The 14,822-nt window shown below is 27.1% G+C and overlaps 1 protein-coding gene across 2 annotated transcripts in view; it reads left to right on the top strand.

The window, feature by feature from the left end:
- Nucleotides 1-2,142: 2,142 nt before the first annotated feature.
- LOC142333451 (uncharacterized) overlaps nucleotides 2,143-14,822 on the top strand; it is a 98,071-nt gene continuing 85,391 nt past the window's right edge. For both annotated transcript variants that reach the window (XM_075380561.1, XM_075380562.1), the window contains exons 1-3: nucleotides 2,143-2,883; nucleotides 9,074-9,205; nucleotides 10,988-11,082. In XM_075380561.1, the coding sequence (XP_075236676.1) occupies nucleotides 2,561-2,883; nucleotides 9,074-9,205; nucleotides 10,988-11,082 (550 nt within the window). In that variant the 5' untranslated portion in view covers nucleotides 2,143-2,560. The remainder of the gene's footprint in view (nucleotides 2,884-9,073; nucleotides 9,206-10,987; nucleotides 11,083-14,822) is intronic.

Raw genomic sequence — 14,822 nt, forward strand, 5'->3', positions numbered from 1 at the left:
TATAGTACAGAATTGAAAATTAAAATATTATAAAAAGCAGTGCTTGAAATAAAATCCATACAGTACAGTCCTACAATGAAACAAATAAAATAAGTGTAAGTACTGAATATCCTTCATTGTACTTTACCTATGCGTTTATTTTAGTTTTAATAGGGTTAATTTTATACAAAAGTATATCTGAAATAGGGTTTCATTATAAATGTATTGTTTCAGTATTAGTAAAAAAATTAAATATTGGTTAATACATGCCGTACAAAAAAAATCACCTACAGTATCTCTTATTCATAAAAAAAAATTCTTCTTTTAACTTTTTCACTTAACTGACTACCCATCGGTCCCGTCAAAGTCGGTTAACAGGAAGACTACTTTATTTATTATCACCAGACCAAATTTAATGTTTTTAAAACAAACATCATATGTTTTCAATTCTGTTTCAGCTATCTCAACTAATAAGAGCATAGTGTTTAAAAAAGGGTCATCTATAACTGAGATAATGGGATAAATGAATCCAGTATGGAATAATTAACCAACAGAAGATTTACTGAAGCAAGGTTTAGGGTTATGGATAAACAAATTCTTTGTATTTTTAAACTTTGTTCTAATAAAATATGGATTTCACTTAAGTTTTAAGGGTAATTTGAGTATCTATTTAATTATCATATTTATTCAAACATATGTAGAGAGAAAAATAATGTGGAGAGAAAATTGTGTAAGTGAAATTAAACAACAAAAGAAATTAAAATTAACTTTATTTTACATTTTAACATAAAAATATACATTATTATTTGAACAGATAAAATTCATTATTATTATTATAATTTATTATTATTTTATGTACATTTAAAAGAATTTAAAATGAACTGGTTTACACAATGACAATTGACAAAATAAAAATGTATTTTTTAATGATTCCTAATAAAAAATTGACTCTCCCTCCAAACTCTTCCAAAAAGAATTCTAACTAAAACTATTCTCATTATATATAAAATTTCCTCTTTCCAAATATCATTTGATTTTTCCAAATTTAATTTAATCAGATAGGATCATCTACATGAAGAAACAAACGATTATGTTTTTTTGCAAAGCCACAATTCGACCTATATATATATATATTTTTTATAACTTTTTATTTATTATCATGTTAGAAGACTACACTTCATTTACATTCATACATATCATCCTTATTCATCCTCTGAAGTAATACCTGAGGGTGGTTCCATAGGCTAAACGAAAAAAGAAAGCTTACTCTTCCTCTTCACGCTGGAATGAGGTCTCCATAACTGACTAGTCAAGAAAAAAATAAAAACAACTCTTCACACATTTCATCTTAATATGTGTTCTTTCATGTTTAATAAATTGTTTGGTTAAACTCTGGTACATGCCCAGCAGACATTGTACTGCTGTGTATCTGCTATAAACCCACCTCAGTTAAGAGGAGTTTAACCAAATCTTCTATTTATAATTATTGAATAGATTATTTAATATTTGGGAACAAGTTTAAAATCTAAAAATCAATGTTTAGAAATAATATATAGTATGTCATTAAAATGTATTGAAAAAGTGCATAACAAAATGCTTAAATGAATTTATAAAAGAATAAAGTTTTAATTTTTAATTGTTTAGCCATGTCAAAGTTTTCCCATTTTTTGTTTTAGTTTCATTATGAATATGAACTACAAAACCTAAGTCTGATGATTTACAATTTATGCAATTAAATTTGTTTCTCAAAAGAAGGTGTTTTTTTTTTTTTTAAGAGACTATAAAAGATTCTTATTAACCGTAACAGTAATCTTATGTATAACAATGAAAAATATTAACCCTTTTGATATTTGTTTTTGTACTTCTGAAGTTGGGAAAAACAAATATTTTATTTAACGGAAGTTAATCGTTTTATTTCAAATGCTTATTTTAATACTATTATAGTGTTTATTTTAATTATCGTACAAATTTTGTTGTTATAAATGTATTATTTGTTATATAAATTGAACCCAGCTGTAACTTTGTGTAAAAAATACTGGTTTTCGCAGCTATTATGTGTTGTTTAACTATGGAATCGATACATGCAAGATTCTTACATATGATAGAAGTGAAAATAGCTCTTTTTATTTTACAATCGATAAGTTCGTATGGCAAAACGTTGTTCGTAATATGAACAGCCTTGTCGTAATGGCGGACCAGAGTGGTGGGAATTGTCCGTAGTGACTACTTTTAATTTTCAAATCCATATCTTTATATGTTTAAGTCGTTTAATTTTTCTTTAGTTTATTATTATTTATTTAAACCATAATAAATCATTAGTGTACCTGCACTGGCTTTTTTTTTACTGTTGTGTTTTTTTTATTAACGTGATAAGTTTATTATTTCTGTTTGCATTAAATAGTGTCTCGTTTTTTGTTATGTCATATTGGCGTTTGGCTATTTAATTTCGTTAGTTGTATCAGTTTCAGCGTCTGAAAGATGTCAAGTTTAACTGTGTGTTAATATCATTATGTTGTATAGGTTATGTTGAATAATTTTTTATTGTTTTATGTTTGCAAAGTAGTGGTTTTAAAATTTCGGAATGGAAAGTAAGGATAAAGATAATAGTAACTTATCACTGGTATCACGATTTAAAAAGCGTCATCTTAAAGAAGAAGAGGCATCTGATAATAGTGAAACTAATGAAGAAAGTAATATGACATTAAGTGAATTAAGAGTAAAATTGAATGAAGAAAATATGAGTGTTCAAGAGTGGAAAAGCAAATTAGAAGATGATACGTTATTAAAAACTTTATCACCATCTGCAATGTCTAGTGATGCCAGTTCAGTTCATTCAGCTAGGTTTGATACAGAATTTTCAGTTGGGCAACGAATTGAAGTTAAAGATTATAGAACTGATACATGGTAAGGAATTAATACTATTTTTAATTCTGTAAACGAATAGAAAACTTTTTGTTCATCTACTTTGATAAACCTAGATATTTAATTTTATAAACATAGACTAATTAACAAAATTTGATAGCCTAAAAATAAGGTTACATCTCTGGTGAGATGTAAGGTAAAGTATATTTTATTTTATACAATGAGCAATTTTCTTAGAAAATTGGGAATATTAAACAGAATTTACCTTAAAAAAAAAATTAGAATTGAATTTAGCGCATCAGGTGCTGTAATGCGCCATATTTAATGTAAAATTGCAAAATTTAAGTTAGTAACTTTAACCTTTCAGTGTGGGATGAAAACTTTACTTGTTACTACCAATTTTCTTATGAACAAGAATGATGGATTACTCGGATATTGCAGTCATTTGAATTGTAGTTAATTCTGTTGGCTATGTTTTAAAATATATTAATAATATGTTACTTTTAAAAAAGCAGAAATAATAGTATATCTAATTATGTTTATTCCAGTCTAAAATTTCAGATCCAAAACACCTTAGAATTATACTGTTAGAATGTTTTTTTAATAACCCAGTGCTGTTTTGTTAATGGTGTATTTTTTGATTTGTTTTTACTTTCTCTGAAAACAAGTAGATTAAAGATGCATTTAGTAATATTATGGTCTTGAAGGTCATGAAAATTTTCATTTTTCTTCATCTATTTTCCCAGTTATGGTGATATATGGTGTTGTAGGATATAATGGAAAAGTACATAGATCAGTAAAAAATAAAAATCTGATATGGACACCACATGACTTACTTTCACATGACTTTGGTACTTACGTATTAACGCCACCGCAGCTACAGCTTTATTTAAAAACAAAATAGTCAATCGGATTTCGGTGGAAAATGGGCCGATATAGAGCCCATAGATAATGAGACATAGATTCAAAACAGTCTATTAATTTTAATAAATGGTTATTTATTTATTAATTTAACCAAACTTAACCTATGCTCGCTTCGCTCGCTAACCTTGACTAATTAACATGAGTGTTTTGATTATTTAAATAATAAATAATTGCAATAATTACTGAATTTATTAAATAAATACTCAAAAAATTACAGTGTTAATTAGGTTAGCCGGCGAAGAGAACATAGGTTACGTTTGGTTAATTATTTATAAAATAAATAAATATAAATAACCATTTATTAAAATTAATAAAGAGACTGTTCATTTTCCACCGAAATCCGATTGACTACTTTGTTTTTAAATAAAGCTGTAGCTGCAGTGGCGTTAATATGTATTTTTTGTTACTATTGAAATATTATTTATTATAAAACTTTTTTTACAGTCAGAAGTTAATTAACAATTTAATTAATTAATTAAATTGTTAATAACAGTTAATGAGTTAATTAATTAATTTATAATCAATGTATTTAAATTAAAAAAAAGGAGATGAAATCAGGTTTGAACTGATGTGCCTTCCCCTTGTAAGATCCAAATACTTCTTAATTAAAATTTTATTTGGCTATAACTCTGGAACCAATGAAAATAAGTACCATTTGTGATATATTGTTGACAAGCTGTCAATGAGGGCTTATTATTGCATTTAACAAAAAGTTCAAAATCCAAATTTATTATATTTTGGGCTTCTTTGGACGCTTTTGGTCCAGTTGCAATCAAAAAGGGAGGGGTCCACAACTAGATGTTACAACAGCCGTAAATCCAAAATTTCAACTTCCTATGACTAATTGTTTTTTAATTATGCAAGATACATATACATATGTACAGACGTCATGCCGAAACTAGTCAAAATGGATATTTCCATTGAAATCTGAAAACCAAAATGTTTTGCGATCACAATATTTCCTTTACTTTATACAAGAAAGTAAAAACTAATTTTTTTTAAGCTTTGTGCTTTAAGGAGACATCTAAAAATTATTTTTAAAAAAATAGATTTAAATAAATTGTAAATAATCTCTGGAAAAAAATTTGTATTCCAATGTGCCCAGATTGAAAAAAAAATTATGTCAGATAGACATATGTGTGTGCGTACATATGTATGTTGGTCTGTATTTGTTCTTATAACTTTGGACCCTGTTGATCAGTTTTCTTTAAATGTGGTAGACATGTACTAACTTCAGAGCAAATAATATATTTTACAAAAATCAGAAAAAAGGGTGGGGTTGTTTTGGCTGTTTAAAATAGAATTTCAAATCTATACTGTGGCACTTAAGCAAAATAGATTTCTTACAAAATTTGAAATTATTTTTATTGAGATCACAAATTACTAAACAATTTTATTTAATATTCACCCCTCCCCAAAACATGACTTTATATATTCTCTTTTTTTTGGCTATATCTTAATTCAGAAAATAAGTTGATGGAAGTCTTTTGCATCTGTATTTTCTACATCGATAGGTTTTCAAACCACTATAAACATTTTTTGCCCATCTCTCTGCAATGGTCTGTGGTAACAGAAATTATTTTTAATTTTTAAAATACTTTTTTAAATTTAAGTTTTTCATAAGTTACTCTTTATTTAAAATGTAAATATCCTTTGTTTTTTGTTTGCCCTTACTTTTTAGTAATTATTCCTCTTGAAAATAAAATTAACAAAATGTTTCACACCATCTTAGAAAATTACAATTTTGTTTACTTATAATTATGGCTGCATCTTTTTTTAGAACACTTTTAAAAATTTCCTTCTTAAATTTTATTATCAGTTATCACTACTTGGGATTCTTAAAAATTAGTTTTACCCAATTGCTTTCCTTTTGGTTTGGTAGCCTTCAGAAATAAATAAAACTTTTTTTGCAATTTCAGATTTTTAATGTACCCAAATTTTTAAAAATCAAATATTTATTTTTTAATTTTAATTAATTTATTTAAAATCAATTTAATGAATATGTTATTCATTAAAAAAACCGAAAAATGTTTTTCAAAAATGAATTGCATTTTTCAAAATTGAATGAGTTATGCAATTCATTGCATAACTCTTGTTTAAAATCAGCATTTTTATTTTTATGTTTGATGACATTTTAGCATTTAATATTTGAGTGTAATTTTTTATTTCTTGATAAAAATAAATTTAGAATGGAAGAATATTTTGAATATGTGTGATAGCAATGATAAAACTTAATATTTTCTAAATTATTCCAGTAAAAATAGTAACATACCAAATATACCATGAAGAGATGTCATATCCAATTCTGCACTTTCTATATTGAAGGATTAAAAGGGCAAATAATAGTCAGTGACTTGGTAGCAATATATGCAGGAGCTTATTACCCCCCTTATTACAGATATATTTTATTCATTGACAATTCAAAAAGTTTGTTAATTTATACCGGCATACTGACACCGATTAGGCATTCAGTTAGTGTTAATCCTTTATTTTACAATACGTTATTTAGTTACTGTTAACAATTTTCCTCATAGTAGTCAAATCTTGCTATCACAATTAGCAAGATTTGAAAAATCATAATACTGTAGTTTACTTTTTTAATGACTATTTTCCATCCTTAATTTATTTTATTATAAAAAACATGTACTTTCACACTAATTAGAAGGGGACTTGTTTAAGTATGCTATATGATTGCTTCTGTAAGTTACATGTTTAACTTATTTGTTTTCTAATATCAACTTATATGATTAGCACAGAGGATCTTTATGAAAGATCATTCGCCTATTGTAAGTGATATTTCATTTTATTTTAATACTGTTTGTTTTTGCGTTACACACTTCCTTACAATCTTTTGATATTTTTTGCATCTATATTGCATGGGTTGACAAGTTATTTATGTAATTGACATTGAAATGTTGAAACCCAACCGATTCAAATGTGTTGTACATTAAACTGGACATGAATTGAAATAAATAATAGATCCTATGTATTGTTGGCGTTTACAGCAATCATTATAATGCTTAAGAATCTATCAAAAATTATTTATAAGAAAAACTTTATTTGTTCATTTGCAAATTTTACTTAATATTCTTTATTGTGGAAATGCACAACAGCTGTTATTTTTCTCCTTTGTACGTTTAAATGCTTTTTTAAATTTCTCTACCATGAAACTATTATTGCCCTTTTTTTTTTTTATCTATTGTTACATTTAAATTAGATGTACATGGATATTCATTTTTCATGTTTTTGTTTTACTATACCACAGCTTCTGCTATTGTTCACACCATTGATGTTATCGCTTCACTTCAGCGGTAAAAGAAATGCGTTGCCATTAAAAAAAAAATAATACCCTAAACCAATTTCCTGTTTATATGTTTACTTTACAAATTATTAATTAATTATTATGCTTGCATATATTCTCGTATAAACTATAATGTTATTTCTTGGGGTTCCCTCAAAAAGTCAGAATGAGTTTTTAAAATACAAAGATCATTTTCAGGCACCCATAAATATGAATTGTGTTGACCGATAATTATGAAATTAAATACGTTAACTTATACTTTTATTCATATTTATGAAATTGCAATCTTTGCTGAAAAGAATGGTCAATTCTTAAAAAATAATATTATCCACCTTTACTAAACCAGACAAGACAACTGAACTGTTTTCGTATAACTCAACATAATACTTTGGCTTACAAGAAAGGGCCTTAATATGCTTCTGTTGTCATTTTTAATAAATTGTTGAGCCGTTTAAAAAAATCCTTCTGCCAATTTATTAAATATTTGATTGAAAGATTTTCTTTACAGAAACAATATTATTCTATGGATAAATTTTTAAATAATACTAAATAAAAGAAAAAAAAAGATTTATTTGTATCATCTTCAACATGTATTCATATATTTGCTCAAAATAATTTCCAATTGTGATTTCTGAATTGTATTATTCAGTAGTAATTATTAATACTGAATTTATTTACCTTAACGTATTTCATGTAGAACTTAAATAAATTAACTTTTCTGTTATGCATGCCATATTTTTTATTTCTCTTGGATTTGTTTAAAATTATGATATAATATCATTTAAATCATTGTATCATATGATTAAATAATGTTGTACATAAATAATTTTGTTAAAGTGTTACCTATTTTGGGCTTTACGGCTTACAGATAAGATAACGAACGATCTGGTATTATCTATTTGTATGCAACATTAATGTCATGTAGTTCTTTGCAAAAAAATTAATGTGCCTGCATAATAATGTTTTGTTATTTGAAGTATTGGTTAGGTTAGTTTTATTTAGTTAAGTGTGTAGAACATGTGAATGTAGTGTGTAGCATAACTTTTAAAAGAACTTTATAGGTTACTTTTCTCTGTATATCAAGTCTACTTTTAGATAACCTAATTACAAAATGGTAAATGAAAGTTTACATTTTGTTAATATTCTACTATTGTATGTTTCTTTGTGAAGTTAGGGATATTTTATTTGTTGCCTTGTAACATTACACTAAAAACCGTTGTTATGGGTGAATCAATCATATGAGCTAAAAGTTGTACTGCTTTACTGTAAACTTGTTGTGTCCAAGAGGAAAAGTGCTAAGTACTAGTCTTGTATTCAGATGATCATTGGTTCGAAACTCAGTAATGATGTGTAAAAAACAAGATTCAGAAATAATGCAAAAAAAAGTATGGGGCGCATAACAGAAAAGATCTTTAGTAATTAACATGGATGTTAATTAGATCTAATTTTTATTTTATAATTTGTTTTTATATTTATAATTTATCTTATAATTAATGACATGATCCATATAATGTGTTACGTTTCGATCAGAATAAGATATTTATTTATTTGTATGGCAAAACTGCTAATTATATTGGTACAAACAACTTAATTAAAAATTAATTTAATACCAAAATTAATTTTTTATTTGTTTTTATTTTAACACGTGGAAAGAGCTTGAAACCAGAAGGCATTACATAGACAGAGAGACAGTCCCTTGCTAATGTGAAGTACCAAAACATGTTTTAAAAAGGTGGTTCTAAATTGGTGAGAATTTGCTAAATTTGTTATAATGTTATATCATCAAGCTAAGAAAAATAGAGTTAGGTTACATGTAATAGGTGATTAATATCACAATTGAAAAAAAAATGGAATAACATTTTTTGTTTGTTTTGTTTATTTTATTTTCTGTAGTTAAAAATGCTTAATGTTTCTCTCAGCATCTTCAAGCTGCTCAGGTTTGTTGAAGTTAAATTAAAAATTAAAATTATTTATTATTAATTATATATTCTGTTATATAATTTACAGGTACACTGCTAAAATAGTTGAAGTAGATTATGATGACAGAGAAGTTTTTATTCATTATGAAAGGTGGTCACAAAGATTTGATGAGTGGTTGAAGTGGGATAGCCAAAGAATAAGAAAAATTAGATTGCCACCGTAAGTATAGTTATATTACTATTGTTACTGCAGTTATTATTAATTTTGATATTTTCCTATTAACATGGCACCTCTCTTATTTAAATTTAATATTAGCGGTAGCTGAAGTGTAATGCAATGCACACTGGAACATAATGAGAGAATAAAATGTCACACAAAGTGATATGTGTTGCCATAGCATTGGTAATGGTAACACCATAAGGTGTTGACCCACTTCCTCTTATTTCCTGTCAGTTGCCATTGTTATGCAGTCAAGTGTGTTTGTTGTCTCCACACGTTTAAAATAGTGTGCGGCGATTAAATTTTTAACAGCAGAAAAAATGAAAGCTAATGACATTCATTTAGTTAAGATGTTGGAACTATTGATCAAAGTTCTGTAAGTATGTGAGTAGCCGGGCAGTAAAAGATTTTGCATCAGAAGCTGGTAAAGCAAATATTGAGGGTGAACAACAGCAAGAGAAACACCAAGAAGAGGCGTATGAATCGATTCAAAAAGACAGTCACATTGCACAACAATGCATCTCCAGCCTGTTAAGCGTATTGAAAGAATGACTAGGATACATTATTACATATCTAGGCTACTGTGAAAAGAACAAACTACCGAAAGTAATTTTGTGAACAGCTTCTGAAATAATATCGTGATGTGGAAGATGTCTTCTTTTTCAATATTATGATGGGAGATAAAATTCAAGTGCATTATTACAAACAAAAGAAAAACAGCAGAGAATGGAATACCCGTATTATGATTTGTGGTTTGTCATGATCAGAAAGATTCAAAACAGCCTTCTACAAAAGAAATTCTCTTAACAGTGTTCTGGGATTCCAAACACATATTTGTGACTTCCTGGAATCCAGCTCGACTGTACATTACATGTGACACATAAAGATGTTAAAACACCTTTGAAAATGTGTGTGTTATATTCAACAGTCCATGGAGTCAATAATTCTATTACAAGATAATGCTTGGTTACACATATTGCGTGCAACTACTTAGAGGCTGTTGTAAATGTGAGACTTAAACCTCTTTCACATCCTCTATATTTTCCGGAATTGGTGCCCTGTTATTTTCTCTTCTTTCCACAGTTAAAGAGGAATATTAAAGGTGTTCATTTTATCATGAATGATAAACTGAAGGTCACACTGTAGTCGTAGATCGTAGAAAGCCTGCTAGCATTGCTCATTGACAGATTGAGAAAACTGTTTATTATTGGGAAAAATGTCTAGCCTAAACCATATGGAAAAATAAGTATTAGTTTTTGAAGCAAATAAAATGTACTTTTATGTCTTATTTTTTTATTTCGCTATCACTTTTCATTTGCTAGTTACGACTAAGTTACATTTCAGCCAGCTTTGTAATTTTTCTATATTGTATCTTATTCTGATACTCTGTAACAGCTGCCAATGGTTGATAATGAAATGGATTTTTTTTAGCGTGTGAAAAAATGCTATGCCTGACCGATAATTGAACCTAGAACCTCTGAGAAAGACAAAGACACTACCACTCTGTCATTCGAATTGACTGTTTATTGTAAAAAAATTATATATACAAAATTCATGTTTTTAGTTTGATTCTACTCAGTGTCATAGCAGTTTTTCTGTAGAAAATATTTTTTCCTTATTAAAATATGTTTTTTACCGTAGTTTCATCAGGGTATAATAGATTATAGTTTAAGATCATTTAGTGTTAATTAATTGTGATGAATTATCTTACTGAACATTTTAGTTATTTAATATACTATTAATATTAGAAAATCAATTTGTTTATAATTTTATGAATTGTAGATCACATCATAAATTTAAAGTTGGTGAACGTGTTCTGGCAACTTGGAGTTACACAAAAAAATATCCAGCTGTTGTTAAATCAGTACTTCAGGATGGTATGAAGTTTTTCTTTTTATAGTTTTGTTTTTTCTTTAGCTATAATTATTAATGTTGATATCTATTTTCCAGTTGGTGATATTAGCAGCACCTAATCACCTTTTTTTTTTCTTTCTTTTTTTTTAACCTCCAGGTCTGCCGTCAAGCAATTCTTTCTGCAGAGGAGAGATGAGTGTTTTGTAGCGTGCGTGAAAAATGCCATGCCTGACCGGGTTTCGAACCCAGTTAGACCCATTATTCTCAGAAAAAAATTTTATTTGACCAATACATACAGAATATAATTTTTAGTAACTTTATTTAATAAAAGAGGAAATTTATAACTAATTTTAGAAAAATTATTTATAAAAATGTTTCAAATTTTACAGTGTGACTGCCTTTTAATTTTTTCCCCATTTCTAGTTTGCTAAAATAATTCCAGGATGAGTGAATCATGAAAAAATTATTTTGCTAAGTAGTGGGAAATTTATGTTAATTTTGTTATATTAAACTAGGTTTTTTCATACTTAATTTATTGTTAAGACTTCCTTTTTTTGTGAAAAGGAGAAACAATATTTAGTATAAATAATTATGAAAATAATTTCAAAAATAAAAAAAAATCAGTAATTAAAATTTTTTTAAATCAAATAATATTGCCATAATAGTAAAAATTTGGTAAGTTAATGTTATACAAGTATAAGTCAAATGGTGTGTGATCACAATAACTTGGTAGCTAGTTCTACTTGACACGGCATGAGATGAGGTGAACAGAAAATGTTTCTTGTAACAAATCAGTTTCACACATTGTTATAGATTGGAGTATCATATTAAAGGTAGATATCTTTCAGATCCATGTAATCCGATTGAAGCCATATAATCTCCATTATCGTGTAGCAATAATGTTTTTCATTCACAAAATGTATTTTTCTAACCGCATTTTCAAAAAAAACTAAAACTGAATTCATTACCAGCCCATAAATTGTGTCAAACTGTGGCTATTGTGGATGCAACACTTTCTTGTAAATCACTCGACAAGGGTTCTCTTTGGCGTAGATCTGACATTTTGTTCACCTACCGCTTTAGGCAAAATTGCTTTTCATCACTGAAAATGATTTTCTTTGAAAAATTACTATCTACTTTTTGATTTTCTAACATCCAGTAGACAAACTCTCACCATTTAGAGTTTGGTGGTTTGAGGTTCTTGTTCAACTGAATTTTGTAAATATTCAGATGGAGATCATTCTTTTGAGAACTCACTGCAGGATGTTTCTCAGATTGCCATTTATTATGAACGGTAAAAATCAATTTTCATTGATTCACATCCATAGTTTCTCTCATGACAGTGATGTTTTCAACAGATTGACTAGCTTGATAACACCCTTGTGTTTTAACTGTGCACAATTGAAACATTTTTTTTTTTAACTTCTTAATCAATCTCTGATTTTGATAACAGTTAATATTCACACTTAATGTTCTCCTGATGGTATATTAGACTACTTTTTTTTTTTTTGTCTTCAGTCATTTGACTGGTTTGATGCAGCTCTCCAAGATTCCCTATCTAGTGCTAGTCGTTTCATTTCAGTATACCCTCTACATCCTACATCCCCAACAATTTGTTTTACATACTCCAAACGTGGCCTGCCTACACAATTTTTCCCTTCTACCTGTCCTTCCAATATTAAAGCGACTATTCCAGGATGCCTTAGTATGTGGCCTATAAGTCTGTCTCTTCTTTTAGCTATATTTTTCCAAATGCTACTTTCTTCACCTATTTGCCGCAATACCTCTTCATTTGTCACTTTATCTACCCATCTGATTTTTAACATTCTCCTATAGCACCACATTTCAAAAGCTTCTAATCTTTTTTTCTCAGATACTCCGATTGTCCAAGTTTCACTTCCATATAAAGCGACACTCCAAACATACACTTTCAAAAATCTTTTCCTGACATTTAAATTCATTTTTGATGTAAACAAATTATATTTCTTACTGAAGGCTCGTTTAGCTTGTGCTATTCGGCATTTTATATCGCTCCTGCTTCGTCCATTAGACTACAAAATCTTTAAATTGTATCTTATGCAGATTACATAAGGAATGTTTTTATTTAAAATTACACGTATTAGGTGGAATTTGAAACAAGGAATAGTATTGGTTCATATTAAAATTTATTTTTGTAGTAATTCAAGGTTGTATTTGATAGTAAGCATGTCATGAGGCTTATGATATATTTAAAAAGAATCTTCAGCAAGAATAATTGCTTAACCATATATGAAAACACACATGCACACACACACACACACACACACACACATACACAAATTAAAAATTAAACATTATTAATAGTTTAACATTTTTTATGAAGTACAATAATACTGTAGTGGTGGCTAGCCACCACTACACTAAAGCATATTTAAGAGATTTAAAATTTTGTTATACTAATAAGAATTTTTAATTTTTATTTTAATTATTTATTACATATATTATACTATATATGCGATAATTTTAATTTTTGAAATTTGTAATGTTTAATTTGAAGTTTTTTAATTTTATGATCAACTGATGATGAGGGTAACCCTCAAAAGCGCTTTTGATTACAAATAAGAAGTAATGAAATAAGGTAAGAAACATTATTGGATTCTGTACTGTGGTGGATAGCTAAATGTTACTTTTATTTTTATTTAATATAATTAGTGCATAGGGAGGTATGGGCAACAATAAAGAAAAAATTTATTTTACTAAGTTATATATATATGTGTGTGTGTGTGTTATACTCAATTAATTGCAACCAAACTTTTACACATGTTTCTTGGCATATCTGAGAAGGTTTTTAGATATATTTCATCTCAAAAAAAAAAAATTATATTTTTTTAGATTACATTTTTTATAGTCCATTTTTTTCTTTCTTTTTCCTCTGTATGTTAAATAACTATATATAATGTAAGATTTTTTCAGCCTTCGCAAAGTACAGAATTAGAGAACACCTCTTACCTTTATTTTTTCATGTTCAAAACGTTTCAGGGATTAAGCCCATCTTCAGTGTAAATAAGAAAAAGAATAATTAAAAAAAGTTTATTATGGGTCAGATACATTGGTGATATATTAGTTATATATGAACCAGTTATAAATGACGAACACAAAGTAATTTTAAATAAATTAAATTCGTATCATAAAAAATTAAAACTTACTTATGAAATGGAACATAATAAAAAAATAATTTTTTAGATGTAAACATTAAAATAAATAAAAACAATTAAATAATAACTGGAATATATAAAAACCTACTTCAAATGAAATCATTATAAACAAGAATTCTAATCATCCTTGGTTCCAAAAAATTAATATTTTTAAAAACATTATAAATAGAACTATAAAATACATTAGCGATAAACAGAAATTGTATAATGAAATTAATACTGTAAAAAATATAGCTATAAAAACTGGATATCGTACATCATTGATTGATAATATGTATAAAAAATATAATCCAGAAATTTTCAGTAACACAGACATTACTACATTAATCACCATAAATAAAAATAAAGTGAAAATATTTATATAAAATACTTTTATACACATAAAATTATAAAAAAACTTGATTGATGCATATAATGATAAAAAATATAAACCTGATAATCATATAATAAAACATTTAAAATATTATAATGATAAAAAAGTAAAAAATAAATATGATTCTTCCGGTATTTATAAAATAAAATGCAACAATTGCGAAAAAATATATATTGGTAAAACAAATAGATCCTTT

This window comes from Lycorma delicatula, chromosome 12 (assembly GCF_047948215.1).
Source record: "Lycorma delicatula isolate Av1 chromosome 12, ASM4794821v1, whole genome shotgun sequence".
NCBI classification, from domain to species: domain Eukaryota; kingdom Metazoa; phylum Arthropoda; class Insecta; order Hemiptera; family Fulgoridae; genus Lycorma; species Lycorma delicatula.